Below are 15,245 nucleotides of genomic sequence, written 5' to 3' on the forward strand. Positions count from 1 at the left end.
ATAGGGAAGGAGAGGAGAGGGCTGGAGTGAGGCCTTTAGACCCTCTCCCAGGAAAACCGGTGTTGGGGGCAGGGCAACCCAGGTCCAAGGTCACTGTGTCACTGTTACCATGGCAACAGCCACCTCTACAGAGAACCTGGAAAGAAGTTGGGGGAGGGAGTTCCCAGGTCCCTGAACCTGGGGATAGAGAAGGGACGATGGCAGACAAGAAGCAGAGAGAGGCAAAAGATTCGCCCATCCCAGAATTCTCAGCACCTGGTACATCATGGGTGCTCCATAAGTGTCCTTCAGAGGCAGAGACAGGAGACCTGAGAGAAGTCAATGCCCAGAGATGCCAGAAGAAATGAGGAAAAAATCAAAGGAGTCCCTCCACGGGACTCTTCAGCCCCTCGGGGTACACCGGGGTTCTGGGTCATCTTTGAGTCCCATGATCCTGGACCCTAGGCCTGTCCATTCTCCAAGTCATCCACCCCAGCAACTCCCAAACCCTGAAGCGATTGTGATTGAGCCTTCGGAAACTCCTTGGACTTGAACTTTTTTCTACCTGAGGGCTCAGCTGCGAAAAGTAGCATTGAGTGCCCACTCCTGTCTGCAAAGCCCAGAGCTTGGGAGTGGAGGAAACTAGGAGAGAAACAGACACGCCACCTCCTTTACTCTTGGGTGTTCTTTTTCCCCCTAGGAGTGACCAGTGCATGCGTCCAGCTATTCCCCCACTTTTTCCAGGAGACCTAGGTCTCACGCACCCCCAGCCTCCCTAAGAAACTGCAGGCACCTCCTTTTCTCTAACAGGTGTCCTTTCCCAGCGGTTGGACCACTAGGCCGGCCCGCCCCCTGCCGGCACAAGGCTGGAACTGCAAGGACTGTCGGCTGGAGTCACGCTTGGGGGTAGAAACGGAACAAGAGGAACTGAGCACCGCTGAGTTCGGGCACTTTTAATTTTTTTACAGTCATGAATGTTCAGATCCTAGGGGGTCTGAGTCTTCCGTCCTCTTGGGGACCCAGACATCATGAGTTCAAGTTCCTGGCTCAAAGGTCAACGAAAGAAAGACAACTTCTCTTGGAGCCAGGTCTCAGTGAGGTCGTCAGTGGTTCGGATTTCAAACACCTGGACAGAGAGAATCTCGGCATTATGATCCCTGAGGACCCAGACGGAGGAGCCCTGCTCCCGCCCTCCTCCCTCAGACCAGCCCTGGGGCCCTTGGTCCTGACACCCGAGGGCGCGTGCCCCCCACCTTTGTGAGCTCCGCCGTCTGCACCAGCCTGTTCTTACTCCCTGCGTACATCATCTGCTGCTCCGGCTTGCAGCCTGCGTAGAAAGGAGAAAGGCACTACGGGGGTGTGTTCTCGAAAACCCTAGTAATGTCCCGCAGGCCTGGAGTCCTCAGGGGGTCTCAGAAGCTGTTCTAGGAGGTCCCTGAAGGCTGTACTTCAAGGTTTTAGGTTTGTTTGGGGACTTCAGTTTGTGGTGAGGGACTCTGGAGACGACTTAGGGGCCAGACAGAGATTTCTAAGTTGGCCTGAGGACCGAGGGCGCTCTTGGTGAACCGGAGCCCCGCCCACTGCTCACACACCACGTGCCACACGCTCACACAGCCTCTGGCATGTTCTCCCGCTTGTATCCTTTTTTTATTTCAGTGTCAGCGATGGAACCCAGTGCCTCTTACACACTAGGCAAGCGCTCTGCTATTGAGCTGCACCCCAGCCCGATGCCCCCATGTTCACACTTATTTGGGGGGGACCAGCGATTGAACCCAGGGGCACTTAACTACCAAGCCACATTTCCAGCCATTTTTCGTATTTTATTTAGAGACGGGGTCTCACTGAGTTGCTTAGGGCCTCCCTAACTTGCTGAGACTGGCCTTGAACTCGCGATCCTCCTGCCTTGCCTCCTGAGTTGCTGGATTACAGGGGTGCGCCACCATGCCCGGCCAATGTTCACATTACTAGCACAGGTGCCTGTGCACATTTGCACACATATACATAATCACACACATCAACACAGGCACCTACACACGTTCACGTACGTGCATGCGTTCTATACTCTTGCTTACACACCCCATACACAGAATCCAGGACCCGTTCCTTAGGAAGGGTAGAGCCATGTCTCACCCACAGGGCTGGAGAAGATGAAACACAAAGGGTAGGATACGCGGCCATCCTCGTGCACGTACTTGTAGCTGTAGACCACAAACCTGTACCGTGAAAGGGATCACACTCAGGATAGGATGCAGCCCAGGCCCAACAGCCACCCCACAAGTCCACAGGCCTGACCCTTGTCTGAGACTGAGAGCTGAGGGTTGACACTGACTTTAAATACTATGAATGATTGAAAATAATAGTAGTGGCTGGGTGCAGTGATGCACAACTGTAATCCCAGCAGCTTGGGAGGCTGAGGCAGGAGGATCGTAAACTTGACTCCGGCCTCAGCAACTTGGCAAGATCCTGTATCAATAAAAAAGGCTGGGGAGCCGCATGCAGAGACGCACTCCTGTATTCCCAGCGGCTCGGGAGGCTGAGACAGGAGGATCTCGAGTTCAAAATCAGCCTCAACAATGGCGAGGCTCTAAGCAGCTCAGTGAGACCCTGTCTCTAAACAAAATACAAAATAGGGCTGGGGATGTGGCTCAGTGGTTGAGTGTCCTGAATTCAATCCCCAGTAAACCCCTCCCCCCAAAAAAGACTGGAGATTTAGCTCAGTGGTAGAGCACTTGCTTAGCATGAGTGAGGCCCTGGGTTCAATCCTCAGGACCACAAGTAATCATAGCAGTAGGCTCCTCTGGGGCATAACTCAGTGATAGATCACTGGCCTCGTGCACACAAGGCCCTGTGTTTAATCACCACCACTGCAGTATACACACAACCATATCTGTATATGTACTAATAATAGTAGGGGCTCACTGAACTCATAATCAACCTATGAAATAGGTGCTATAGTTATTTACAAAATGCAAATTGGAAAACTGAGGCCCAGAAGCCCTGACCCAAGGTTCTATGGATAGAGCAAAGGTTAGAACCCAGGGAATTTAGCACCAGTGATGCTCAAACACTGTGCAGTCCTGTCCGAAGTACTAGCACCTGGGTGCTGACCAGAGCTGGCTACATAATTGCCCAAGCCCAGTATACCAAATGAAGAGGCAAGGTCCTTGTTGGGAGGCTGAGGCAGGAGGATTGTGGGTTCAAACCCTGCAGCAACTTAGCGAGGCCCTAAGCAATTTAAAAGCAAGACCCTGTCTCAAAATAAAAAATAAAAAGGGCTGGGGATGTGGCTCAGTGGTAAAGCTCCTCTGGGTTCCATCCCCAGTACCAAAATAAAATAAAATGAAAGCAGGGAAACATTTTCCTTTCTTCTGCCGTCATTCTCTATATTGACTAGAATCGTTATAAATTTGTGATTTAAGGTTGTTAGGTTTTGTGTATGTGTTTTACCAGGGATTGAACCCAGGGGCGCTTAACCACTGAGCCACATCCTCAGCCCATTTTTTAATATTTTATTTAGAGACAGGGTCTCGCTGAGTTGCTTAGAGCTTTGCTAAATTGCTGAGGCTGGCCTTGAACTCATGATCCTCCTGCCTCAGCCTCCCAAGCCGCTGGGATTACAGGTGTGCGCCACCATGCCGGGCTAGAGTTGTGAGTTCTGGGCCATGAGGATACTTGGGGGGTGCGGGGGAGAGCAGAGGCCCACAGGAGGCCCCTGGAAGTTGTGTTGCAGGGCTGTGGGTCAGGCCCTGACTTCCTCATGCCGGCAGGACAGCAGCAGAGAACTTACCCAGAGGAGGTGGCGGGAGGTGGGGTCTCAGGTGAGTCAAGGCTCCAGGCCCCCACTCACGCTCCACTGGCCCACCAGAGCGCATAGAAAACCAAGTTCAAAGACAAAACTACAAAGAATGTCAACATTGACCTCTGCAGGTATTAGGATCCCTCTGAGTGGATCCATGCCACCCTCCATCACCCACAAAGCTGATCCCAGCTCACACCTCGAGTCTGCGAGACCCAAAAGGAATTCAGTTGAGGTGCACTATCTAAAGAGATTGACTTTGTGGAAATGCTTAAAAAGTTCTTCCTCACAAAAGCACCAGCCCATGTGGCTTCACCTAGGATCTCACCTTGTCATTAGCACATGGGAGGCCCTAGATTCCAGCCCAGACCCACAAAAACAAACAACGGCAGCAACAAAAATCTTGCTACCTAAAGCATTCCCAAGCATGGAAAAAGAAGGAAATTTTTATTAAAAAAAGAACAAAGTCAGCCAGGCACAGTGGCACGTGTCTGTAATCCCAGCCACTTGGGAGGCTGAGGCACGTTCAAGCAATGTAGGGAGAACTAGTCACAAAATTAAAAGGGATGGGGTGTAGCTCAGTAAAGCACCCCTGAGTTCCATTCCTAGTTCTGGGGAAAAAAAGAGTTCTAGAATATGAACTCTTGGCCTCAAATGCAGGATCTTGAGTTCACAACACAGGAATGGGGGCCAAGCAGTCCTCAGCCAGTACTTCCATTATTCCCCGCTCCCACAGCCTGGTCCTCCCCTCAGGGTGCCTGGTCCTCCCCTCAGGGTACCTGGGCTGTCTCTCTGGCAACTCAGATTTGAGCTCATCTGGGGAAATGTTCTGAGGCAAAAGAGAGGGAGAGAAGAAAACAAAAATGACCATCATTAAATGAGCACTTAGTATAAGCCAAAGCACTATTTTCTCTCTCTCTCTTTTTTTTTTTTTTTTTTCCAAAGCACTATTCTAAGGAAAACACGTGGATTAATTCACTGGGCTCTCCCAGAACCCTGTGGGGTAGATCCTATTATTATGCCTACTTGACTGTTGAGCAAACCAAGACCCAGAGACGTCAAGGCCCTTGCCCAAGATTGCAGATGTTAAGCAGCAGAGTTCAGATCTGAATCTGTGTTCCCATGATAACTACTTCCTTTTAGGGTGCCTAAGAGAGCCCGGCTCACAGCGAGGCCCCCTCCCCTGGCCAACAGTGCCAGCCCCAGTCTCCGTGACCTCCTCATAAATCCTTTTGATGACAGAAGCTTCATTATGGCCCCATATGACTGATAAAAAGAGTAAGGACATGAGCGGGAGGTGAGGTCTGTCCATTTGTAAGTTTCCTTCTAACTTTTTATTGTCTGGAAACTCAAGTGCCCAGGAAGTATTATTAGCGTTATCACTTTATTGAGCATATACTATGTTCCAGGCCTGGTAAACCCATGACCAGGATTAAATCATTGGATTTGCAAAACAATACCACAAGGTAGATCTATTCTCCCCTGTTTCACAGAGGACACAGAGAAACTTTGGGCAAAGTCCCCTGCCTAGGGTCACTGCTGCACCGGAACTGGACTCCAGGTCTTTCTGGCCCCAGTGTGGGGCTCTGTGAATCAGTTCCAGTCCCTCGTGTTCCCGAGGCCCCACCCTGTGTCTCTTGGGGGTCCCCTCACACGGCCTCTCACCTGAAATTCTTCCTCCAGCACCACCATCTGCCGGTCTCTGTCCACCTTCACTGGGGAGGCAGGACACATGGGGGTGAGGCACCCCTCCCACCCAAGGGACCCTAGCCCGGTCCTCCCTGTGTGTCCCCTCCCCTCCTATCTGTCAGGGAGGATGTCACTCACTTATTATGGCCGCATTGTCCGTCTCTTTTCGGAAGCGGAATTTCCTCAGCTTTTCCTTTAGCTCTGGGTCCACCTCACACACCACCAGCGAGTCAGACTGCAGGAGGGACCAGGAAGAGCTGAGCCGGCCTGGCCTCAGCCCCGCTCCTTCCCCAGACCAGTGAAGAGGAGGCTCCCACTAGCCCATCTGAGGCTCTTGTGAACATTAGGCACAATGTCCTTCTCCAGGACACAGCCAGGGGACAGAGGCAGAAGCTAAACCTCAGCCCTCCCTGTGGGTCCCCGTGGGCTACTCGAGGACACCTGGGGACACACCCAGGGACGGCTGCCTCAGCCATAAGCTGAGCCATCATCTCTCTTCCCCTGGCCAAGTTCTTTACTGAGGTCGGGCCCCCTTCCCTGCCCGTGACCTCCATCCCACAGTGGACCCTCCCCAGGGGCCCTCCAGCCCCAACCCAGCCCAGTCCTAGCCCTTCCCATTGGGCCTCTGCCCCCCGACCATGGTCTTTTCTGTCCACAGGCCTCTTCTTTTTTCAGTTCCGCTGTCTTTTAGGGGTGGGGACCAGGGCCGTGGGGGGCGGGCTGTGGGGCAGGGGGAAGGTTTCGTCCAACACCACATCCTGTTTATGCCCGTCTGGGACAACTGTCACACAGGCCCTCCCCCTCCTTCCTTCCCCTCATCTGCCAGGACCCATCAGACTTTGCGATCACTCAGACCCGGGTTCTTATACTGCCCGTCTGTGTGACTGACCCTAAATATGTAAGTTTGTCCCTCTGAGTTGGGATTGCCATGAGGACAAAATAGCTCCCCCACGGTTCCAGCATGGTAGGGGTGCTCATCACAGTGAGCGTGAGCTGGACACCAGGGTGCACACCCGTGATCCCAGTGGCTTTGGAGGCTGAGGCGGGAGGATTGCAAGTTCGAGGCTAGGCTCAGCAAATGAGCAAAGCCCCAAGCAACTCAGTGAAACACTGTCTCAAAATAAAAAATAAAAAGGGCTGGGGATGTGGCTCAGCGGTTTAGCATCCTGGGTTCAACCCCTGGTACCAAAAAAAAAAAAAAAAAAAAAATAGATGTTAATAATGGCTCTTTGGCTCTTGCTCCTCTCTTCTTCCAAGAAGCCTTCCTGGGTTATTTATCCCTATCTGAAATATGTGAATCCCAGAGTTAAGGAAAAGGGAGCGCAGAGACTTTTGCTAGTTATTCCCATCCATCGTTGATGGACAGGCACCTCCATATTGCCTGAGTGATGGAGATTTTTTTTTCCCTATACTTTCAAACTCATGAACCCAAGGACCTTATAATGGCTTCTGAGACCCTACAACAATGGAGTTAAGTCCTATCAGACCTGTACCCCACTTGTTTCTGGGGATCAAGCCTCCCAGGATCTTGCCAAAGCTAGGCAAGTGCTCTACCACTGAGCTACATTCCCCAACTTATTTTTTAAATTTTGAGGCAGGGTCTCACTACATTGCTGAAACTGGCCTCAAACTTGCCATCCTCCTGCCTCAGCCTCCTAAGTAGCTGGGATTACAGGTGTGTGCCACCATGCCCAGCTCCATACCCCTTCTTCTTAAAAAATAAAAGTGTTTGGGGGGTGCTGGAGTTGTGACTCAGTGATAGAGCGCTTTCCTAGCATGTGTGAGGCACTGGGTTTGATCCTCGGTACCACATTAAAAATAAATAAAATAAAGGTACCGTGACCATCTACAGCTAAAAAATATTTTTAAAAAAGTGTTTGGCGGGGCTAGAGATCTGGCTTAGTGGTATGGAATGTGCTTATGTGCTCAGCGTGTATGAGGTCCTGTGTTCAATCCCCAGCACCAAAATGAAAAAAAAAAAAAGTTTTATATTGCCCTCGTTCCCATCTTAAAATGAAATTCCTAGGTAATGTGACCTACTTATACACATAAATTTTTTAAAAAATCAATATAATAATCATAACTGTCATATAAAGAAGAAATGAAAGGAATTTTTTTTTTTTAATTTTAGTGAGAAAATACAAGCAAACCATAGAGAACTTTCCCAGGGTCCCGCCTCACTCTGCTCACCACGCTGACTTCCCTTCAACATACTGGGCAGATCCTCCACCTGCACCCAGTCCCACCCCCACCTGTTCTAGAGTATCTCTGGGACTCTTCTTCCTCTCTCATCTGTGTCATCAATTCTTCTAGATCTTTCCTCTGAGCCTACATGCGGTGTTATTCATTCAGTCATTTCTTCATTTTTTCCTTTCTTTGTTTACTTATTTATTTATACTGGAAATTGAACCCAGGGGTGCTCTACTACTAAGCAAGGTCCCCAGCCCCTTTTATTTTTTATTTTAAGACAAGGTCTCATTGAGTTGTGGAGGTTGCACTCCTCCTGCCTCAGCCTCCCAAGTAGCCCGGATTACAGGCATATTTCTTCCATCTTAAAAACTACCAACCCTATCTCCCCCTGCCCCAACTACTGCTCATTCATTTCCTTCCCTTTTCAGCGAAATTTCTTAAACAAATCATCTGCATTTGTCGCTTCTTATTTCCCCCTCCTGGTTTTCTTTTGAGCCTTCTCCAACCAGGCTTCACCCCTGCCCCTCTCCACTGATACCCCTTGTGGGTCACCAAGCCGTCCGTGGTGCTGGACCTAACAGTCAATTCTCAGTCTTCATTAGCAAAGGCAACCCCTACCTGTTCCCTGCAACGCCTTCTTTCTTGGCTTAGGGGACGACATACTTGCTGCGTTTTCCTCCTACTCTATCTGCTCCTCTCAGTCTCTTGCGGATTCTCCTAACACTGGAGCGCCCCAGGGCTCAGTCAGTCCTTGCACCCCTTCTCTTTGCCCTGACCTCACCCAGACTTCCAGACAGGACACCCTAACCCTAATCGTTTCTCCAGTCTGAGGCTCTCCCTGAACGCCAGATCAACATCTCCACCCGCATCTTGGGCATCCTTGACCTTTCTTTCTTCTTGCTACGCAGATGGGAACTTGTCAGCTCTGGACTCTGGCATATAACCAGAACCTGCCCACTTCTCCCTGTCTAAGCCCATCTCCTGGGTCTGACCACCTTCATCTCCTGCCTGGATTTGGTAGCTGCCTTATCCCCCATCTATTCTTCATACAACTTCCAAAGGGAGCCTCAAAAAAACCCATCAGATGACATCCCTAGGGTATATAACTCAGTGGCAGAGCACTTGCTTGGATGCCCAACACGGTAAAAAAATAATAATAAATATATATATATATATATATATATATATATAAAGACATCTCTCCTGTCCAAATCCTCCCATGGCTCCCATATCCTTTGGGTAAAAGTCAAAGTCCTTACAGTGACCTTGAAAACTGTATGTATTTGCATTTTCCCTACCACCACTTCCTTTTGGACCTTGTCCTCCACTATCTTCCTTGGGGCTCACCCCGCTCCAATCATGTTAGCCTCTTTGATTCTGTAAATGACCCTGCCACCGGGCCTTTGCACGTGCTGTTCCCTTTTTCTGCAACTCTTTCCCTCTTGGCTCACCCCTTCATTCCTTCAGCTATCTGTTCAAATTCCACCTGATAGAGACCGCTCCCCATCTGAAATCCTGACTGCCCCACTTCATCCCTTTAGCTTGCTTTATTTATCTCCAGGTACTTATCACCAAGTTACATTGTATTTCCCTATGTATTGTGTCCCTCAAATAGAATGGAAGGTTCACAGCAGCAGGGACTTTTTGTTTTGTCTTGTTCATTGTTGTTTTTCTAGCTCCTTGAGCAGATCTTGACAGAGAAACTCAAGAAGTCCCCCACCCCAGCTTGAAATAGCCTCCTTACAGCATTTGAGGCCACACACAGCTGATTTTTCTCCTCTCTTTCTTGCTGTCCCTTCTCAGTCATTCTTAAGAGGGTCCTTTTCTCAAGTGTTCCCATTTCTCAGGGTTCTCTAGGTCCTGTCTCCATTCATTCTTTCTCCTGTCCCTGGGCTAGGTCACTATCTTTAATGATCCCGTAACCTTGGTTTCCAGCCCCGATTTCTCAAGGTTCAGGCTCCTATGGTTGTGCAGCCTTTCTGCCGGGCACCCCACACCGAGCTTCTCCCCTGGGGTCCAATCTCGCAGACAGAGCTCAAGCTTTGTCTCGGACTCCCCTACCCGCGAAACTCTCCATAGTCAGCCGGTTTCAGAGCTTGTTCAGTCTACCTCTTGGGCTTCCATCCCACCTGCACCTCTTCTCCTCCCCACGGTTCCGCCCTGGTGCAAACCCTGCTTTTGCCCTGTCCCCAGCTGCCTCCCTAGACTCCCGGGTCCTAGTGCCATTCCTTCTAATCCACCTTCCCTAAATAAGCCAGAGACACCTCTCCAAAACCCCCAACTCACCATGATCCTCCCCATCTTGAATCCCTTCCGTGGCTCCCTAGTGCCCTTAGGACAGGTCCGAACTCCCTCCAGTGGCCACACATCTGGCAGCAGCTCATTTCTCACCACAGCCAGTCTTGAAGTCGACCCTCCACCCGCGCTGCATTCCTGTAACAAGCCACGTCTGTGTCACCCAAGAACCTTCTGAGGACCGGCCCCATTCTGATTGATTCACCCCGATCCTGGACAGTCTGTGGACTAACTAGATGCCACAAAAGTCGTAGCAACAACTACCCTTTATTGACGGCCTCCTTTATGCCGAGCGCTTTGTACGCCCTCTCTGTTTCCAGTCTGAGGGGTCGACCTCGCCTCGCTGGTCAGGTCTGAGAATGGCGCGCGGGACGCCGGAACCCCGGAGCCGAGCGCAGACTGCCCAGACCAGCCGCGGCGCCGCGGGGTGCAGGCCCTCGGTGGGGCGTGTCAGAGGGGCGGGGAAAAGGCCCGGCACGCCAGAATAAGGAATTGTGACTCGGCTCCGGGCGGTGAGGTAGACCGGCGCGAGACTGCCCCCTGCGGGCCTGGAGGTCCAATCCCAGGCTTCGCCGGGCCCGTTGCTCTGGCAACCTGGCGCGCGCCCCTCCCCTTCCCCGCCCTCCGCCCGGAGCCCCAGACCTGGCCGGCTGCCCGTCACCCCCGCGTCCGACCAATCCCACTGAGGAGGGGGCGGGCCTCTTGGGCCTCGTTCCAGCCCCGTCGCTCCCCTCCTGGCCAGGACCCCGCCTTTCTCGGCGCACACCTCCCGCCCTTCGGGCTGCCCTCGCCGCCCGTTGGCTGGCGCGCCGTTCGTCACCGGGGCGTAAGCTAATGCCGGCGCGCGGTGGCCCCGTCGGGGCGGGGCCAGGAGCGGTGACGCACGGCGCGGTGACGCAGCGCGACGGCGGCGGTGGCGGCGGCGGTGGTCGGTGCGGGAGGAGGGAGGGGAGCTCGCGGGCCAGAGAGGGGGCGACGGCGGCGGCGGTGGCCTGAGGAGGCCCGGGCGGCGGCGGCGGCGGCGGCGGAGGCCGAGGCGGTGAGTCTCCGGCCGGGCCGGGCGGGCGCGGGGCGGCGGCGGGTCGGGGCGCGCGGGGCTCCCCTCAGGGCGACCCAGGCCGCGCGGGCGGCCCCGCCCCCTCAGGGACCCCGAGCCGCGGGCGGTGGCGGGCGCGGAGCGCGGGCCTCCGGGGGCCCGGCCCGCCAGAGAAGCCCGCAGCCGGGCGCCACTCTCGCTGCCGGGCCCCTGCGGGAGCTTCCCTCCGAAACCGCCTCACGCCCTCGGGATCGCCCCGGGGCCGCCCGGGGACCTCCCTGCGAGCCGCGCCGATCTGCCGGGAGAGCCCCGGAAGCCCTCGGGGCCGCCGCCCGCGGCCCGAAAGGCCTCCCCAGAGAGCAGCTCTCTCCTTCCAACCGCCTTTCCCGGGACCTTCATGTGTCCCGGCAGCCTTCCCCGCAGACCCCCGCCCTTCGGCCCCGCGTCCCCATCCTCCTCCCCGATCGAAAAACATCCCGCGGTGGCCACTCCTCGTTTCTTCCGAGAGTGTCTCACTGCTCCCCTAGGAGCCGCCCTCGTCACCCCCAAAACCTCTCTCCTTCCGAGACCCCCCCCCCGAAATCGCCTCCAGACCCCCTGGCATTCCAGAAATCCCCAGGAGACCTGCTTCGCACATCCCAGCAGTCTCCCCCTCACACATCCCAAGAATTTTCCTCCCACCCACCCCATTCCAGAAATCTCCTTACAGATTTTCACTCGTATCCCTCCACAGTCCCAAATGCCCCGATGAAACCTGGACATCTTCCTTGAAGATTTCCTTCCCCTACCTCCCACCGCAAATTTTACCCAGCTTGAAATGCCTGGTCCCTGAAACTCATCTGGAGGACCCCCACCCCCCGTCACCCTATTGCATCCCTTCACATACCCCTTTGGATCATTCTGCAGATCCCCATAATTTGTCCCAGAGACCTCGTGTTCCCCAGATCTCCCCACCCTGAGATGCTCAAGAGATTATTATCCTCAGGTACCCCAACAATCTTTCCCTGAGGCTCTCTATTTCCATTCTAAAATTATAGAAATTGCCTGAAATCTCCAAAGGGTTTTTCTCCCATATCCAAAAGCCTTTTTCCATAACCCCTTTAACACATCCCAAATCTTTCCCAGTAAACCACACCATATATTCCAAAAAGTTTGCTCATCATCTCTCATATTCTTGGGAACCCTTCTTAGAGCCAGGCTTGGTTTTGCTCACCTGTAATCCTAGTGACTGGGGAGGCAGAGGCAGGAGGATCACAAGTTCAAAGCCAGCATCAGCAATTTAGTGAGGCCCTAAGCAACTCAGTGAGACCCTGTCTTTAAATAAAAGATAAGAAAAAGGGCTGGGGATGTGACTCAGTCGTTAAGTGCCCCTGGTTTCAGTCCCTGGTACAAAAAAAATAAGGTCTCTTCTTAGATAACCTGATAGCGCCCCCCCCCCCTTGTGGACCTATTTTAGATTAACTTTCTAAAGATCCTCCTTACAACACCTATAAGACTCCAAGATCCTCTTCATGACCCCTTTGAGATACAGTTTTCAGACCCCCCCCATCAGAGGACCCCAGCAACTTCTTAGAGCCCTCCCAAGATGGCCCTTGAAATCCTTCTCAGAGACCCTCTTGACACCCCTGGAGCCCTTTTGAATCATTACTCAGAGATGGCCTTGGAAGAGACCTTTCTAGAGATGTCTGTCCCTTGGAGGTCCCACAAATCTGCTGGAACCCTCTGTAGAAGACCCCACACATATTACTAATGTCCTATCAAAAAAAAAAAAAAAAAAACTCTCTACTCTTGACACTCCCAGGCCCCTCTCAGAAGGGTTCCTTCCCGGTTCCCGTATGCCCTTATGGAGATTTCACTCAGATTTCTCCTCATCAGAGATGTCTGAGGAGTTTTTGGGAAAAGATCCCTCTGTCACCCTACTCCAGTACACTGAGATCTCTCAGAAGACTACACCTTCCGCAGATACCCGTAAGAGAATTTTCTCCAAAGTTGTTCTGTATCAGCAACCACCAGCACTTCTTGAGACTTCCTCAGAATGCTCCCTCAGATTCATCCTGTGATATCGCCAAGAAAGCTTATTCAGGACTGTCATATTTATTGCCTTTAGGACCTTTACATATATATTCCTTTACCATGTCTCTACCATTAGTATTCCTCCAAAACCAGCTCAGAGACCCTTCTGGGTTCTGAGCCTCCTTCCCCCATGTGTCTTCAGAGGCTCCAGTATCCTCCAGGCTTCTGCCTCCAGTCCTCTGTGTCTGTTTTTCAAGATCCTCCCCACTCTAATCACACACACACACACACTGGAAATCCCAGTGTTCAGAGAGTTTTCTCTTGGACAGTTTTTTTAGGCCCCACCCGAAAAGACCTCTCCTCCCTGCAGAGATAGACCTTTAACACTCCTTTAAGACTTCTTGAGGACTTGCCCCGTTTTCCTTTCAGAAGCCTTCCTTTTCACCTTGAGAGATACCTCACTAAAGAACCTCTTCCTATACAGTGATGGTTTTCAAAGTATGTTCCTGGGACTAGCAGCAGCAGCACTTGCTAGAAATGCAGATTCTGAGGTTCTACCCAGACCTACTGAATCTGAAAACCTGGGAGCAGAGCCTAGCAGTGAGAGTTTTTAACAAACCCTCCTGGTGATTCTGATGCATGCTTAAGTTTCAGAACCTCTGCCCTCTAGGCTGACTTTCCTTTCCCCAGAAAAAGTTCCTGAAAATGCCTCAGCGTGTGCCTCTGAGCCCTCCTGTCCACCCCCATTTTCCTGGGAGTCCCCTTTGTGAAGTTCCTATCCTCCAACAAGACTCCGTAACCTCCTTTGAAAGGATCATGACTTCACAGGGTTACCCATGCTCTCAATAGTACTTCAGATTCTGCCCGTGAGTGGTTCTCTTTCAGCTCCTCCTCAGCACTTTCTCCCTCTGGCTTCTCCTCTCCACCTCCAGCCCACCCTTGACTCTTTGGTGCTTCTTCTTTAAGTTGCTCCCTGCTTGAACACATATGTCCCTCTCATCTCATCCATCCCTCTCCACATAAGCTCCCACCCCTTGAGGCACCTTCAGGTCTTTTCATTCTGTGTCTTAACTGCCAAGTGCCCTCCATTGTACTTAGAGTTCCTCTCACCTTCTCTGTGGTAGTTTTTTATATACTTGACCACTCTCCCTCACTACACTGGGAGCTCTGGAAGTACAGGGATGTGTCTTGTTACTCTGAATCCACCAGGTGGAATCTGCATTCCATGAGTTACTGGAAATCATTGGAGACCCAGCAGCCCTGGCAGCCCCGTGGTTTCAGCTCTCACTCCCCATCCAGGTTTAGCACTCCTTCCCTACCCACTCCTTTCCTCTCACTTCTTTTCTTCTCTATACCCAGTCCTCTCACCTCTCTTACTGTCCCACCTGCTTCTGTGAATGGGAGCTTGCTTTGTGCTCAGCTCTTCCAAGTTCCGGTACTGGTGACTGGCCTCACCCCAGCTTCCTTAAGCACGGTGCCTCCACAGGGCTCTCTCACCTTTTTTTTCCAGGGGATTCTGTTTCTCTCTAAGGCTGAGAAGAGGAAAGAGATCCTGGGTAAACAGTGGTGCCTGCCTTCAGGGGGGCTTCACAGTACAGTAGCTGTCTTGGGCAGGTATACCAGGCAGAGCATGAGGTACAAATTATATGTTGTGGGAATTCGGCAGTGAGAGGGAGCCCTTTATGTGGAAAAACTAAACAGAAAAGGTGGTATTTGGGCTGGAAGTGTACCACAAGAGTTGGAACAGCAATGAGATGCCTTCCGAACAGAGAAAACAACTTAAGCTATGGGTCAAACAAGGATGCCTCCTTATTTCTCACCTGTGGTATCTCTTCTGTTCACCTATGGACAGAGATGAAAGAAGACATCTCTTCCATTTGCATGGTATTTTCCAGCTGTACTATTCTAGCTCTGGAGTGCTCTACAGAGTAATATTAATATTGACTACTGTTTATTGAATGTTAACTATCAGCCAGGCACTGTTTTAAGTACTTTACCCTGTGTTGTCTCATCTCACATTCACAGGAAGCCTACAAGGGAGGGAAACTCTGATTGTCCTCATTTTACATATGATGAATGGGGACTAATAGAAGGTCTTTGGGACCTGTCTGTCCCCAAGATTGTAGAGAGTTGGATTTTCAGTTCAGATAGGGGTGGGTGCCAGTGGGGTATTATGGTATTGATTAGGTATGCAGACTCTGAAGCCAGATAGGATTTGCATCCCAGATCATCCTTTACCAGTTTTGT

At 51.9% G+C, this 15,245-nt stretch overlaps 2 protein-coding genes across 4 annotated transcripts in view; one reads left to right on the forward strand and one right to left on the reverse strand.

The window, feature by feature from the left end:
* Window positions 1-917: 917 nt before the first annotated feature.
* GMFG (glia maturation factor gamma) lies at window positions 918-10,393 on the reverse strand. Of its 2 annotated transcripts, none has more exons than XM_079119377.1 (7): window positions 10,214-10,393; window positions 5,603-5,699; window positions 5,441-5,490; window positions 4,555-4,604; window positions 2,110-2,192; window positions 1,233-1,306; window positions 918-1,105 (listed from the first exon to the last, which is right to left on the reverse strand). In XM_079119377.1, coding segments are annotated over exons 2-7 (330 nt in total). In that variant the 5' UTR covers window positions 5,604-5,699; window positions 10,214-10,393; the 3' UTR covers window positions 918-1,033. The 2 variants fall into 2 exon arrangements, with proteins under 2 accessions (XP_078975503.1, XP_078975502.1); XM_079119376.1 differs by lacking the exon at window positions 10,214-10,393 and adding an exon at window positions 6,102-6,236.
* Window positions 10,394-10,845: 452 nt separating this feature from the next.
* Window positions 10,846-15,245, forward strand: part of SAMD4B (sterile alpha motif domain containing 4B) — a 39,481-nt gene continuing 35,081 nt past the window's right edge. Inside the window, exon 1 of one of the 2 annotated variants that reach the window (XM_079119341.1) lies at window positions 10,846-10,988. The gene's annotated coding sequence lies outside the window, so the exon portion shown is untranslated. The remainder of the gene's footprint in view (window positions 10,989-15,245) is intronic. The other variant, XM_079119342.1, reaches the window with a different exon arrangement.

Source organism: Sciurus vulgaris, assembly GCF_902686455.1.
Source record: "Sciurus vulgaris genome assembly, chromosome: 17".
Lineage (NCBI taxonomy): Eukaryota > Metazoa > Chordata > Mammalia > Rodentia > Sciuridae > Sciurus > Sciurus vulgaris.

Coding starts and splice junctions, on each gene's coding strand:
- GMFG (XM_079119376.1), bottom strand. CDS start 6,221: ATGTGGTGTTGGACGAAACCTTCCCCCTGCCCCACAGCCCGCCCCCCA. Junction 2,193..4,554: donor TTGCCAGAGAGACAGCCCAG/GTACCCTGAGGG, acceptor TTCACGGTACAG/GTTTGTGGTCTACAGCTACA. Junction 1,106..1,232: donor AGACGGCGGAGCTCACAAAG/GTGGGGGGCACG, acceptor CTCTCTGTCCAG/GTGTTTGAAATCCGAACCAC.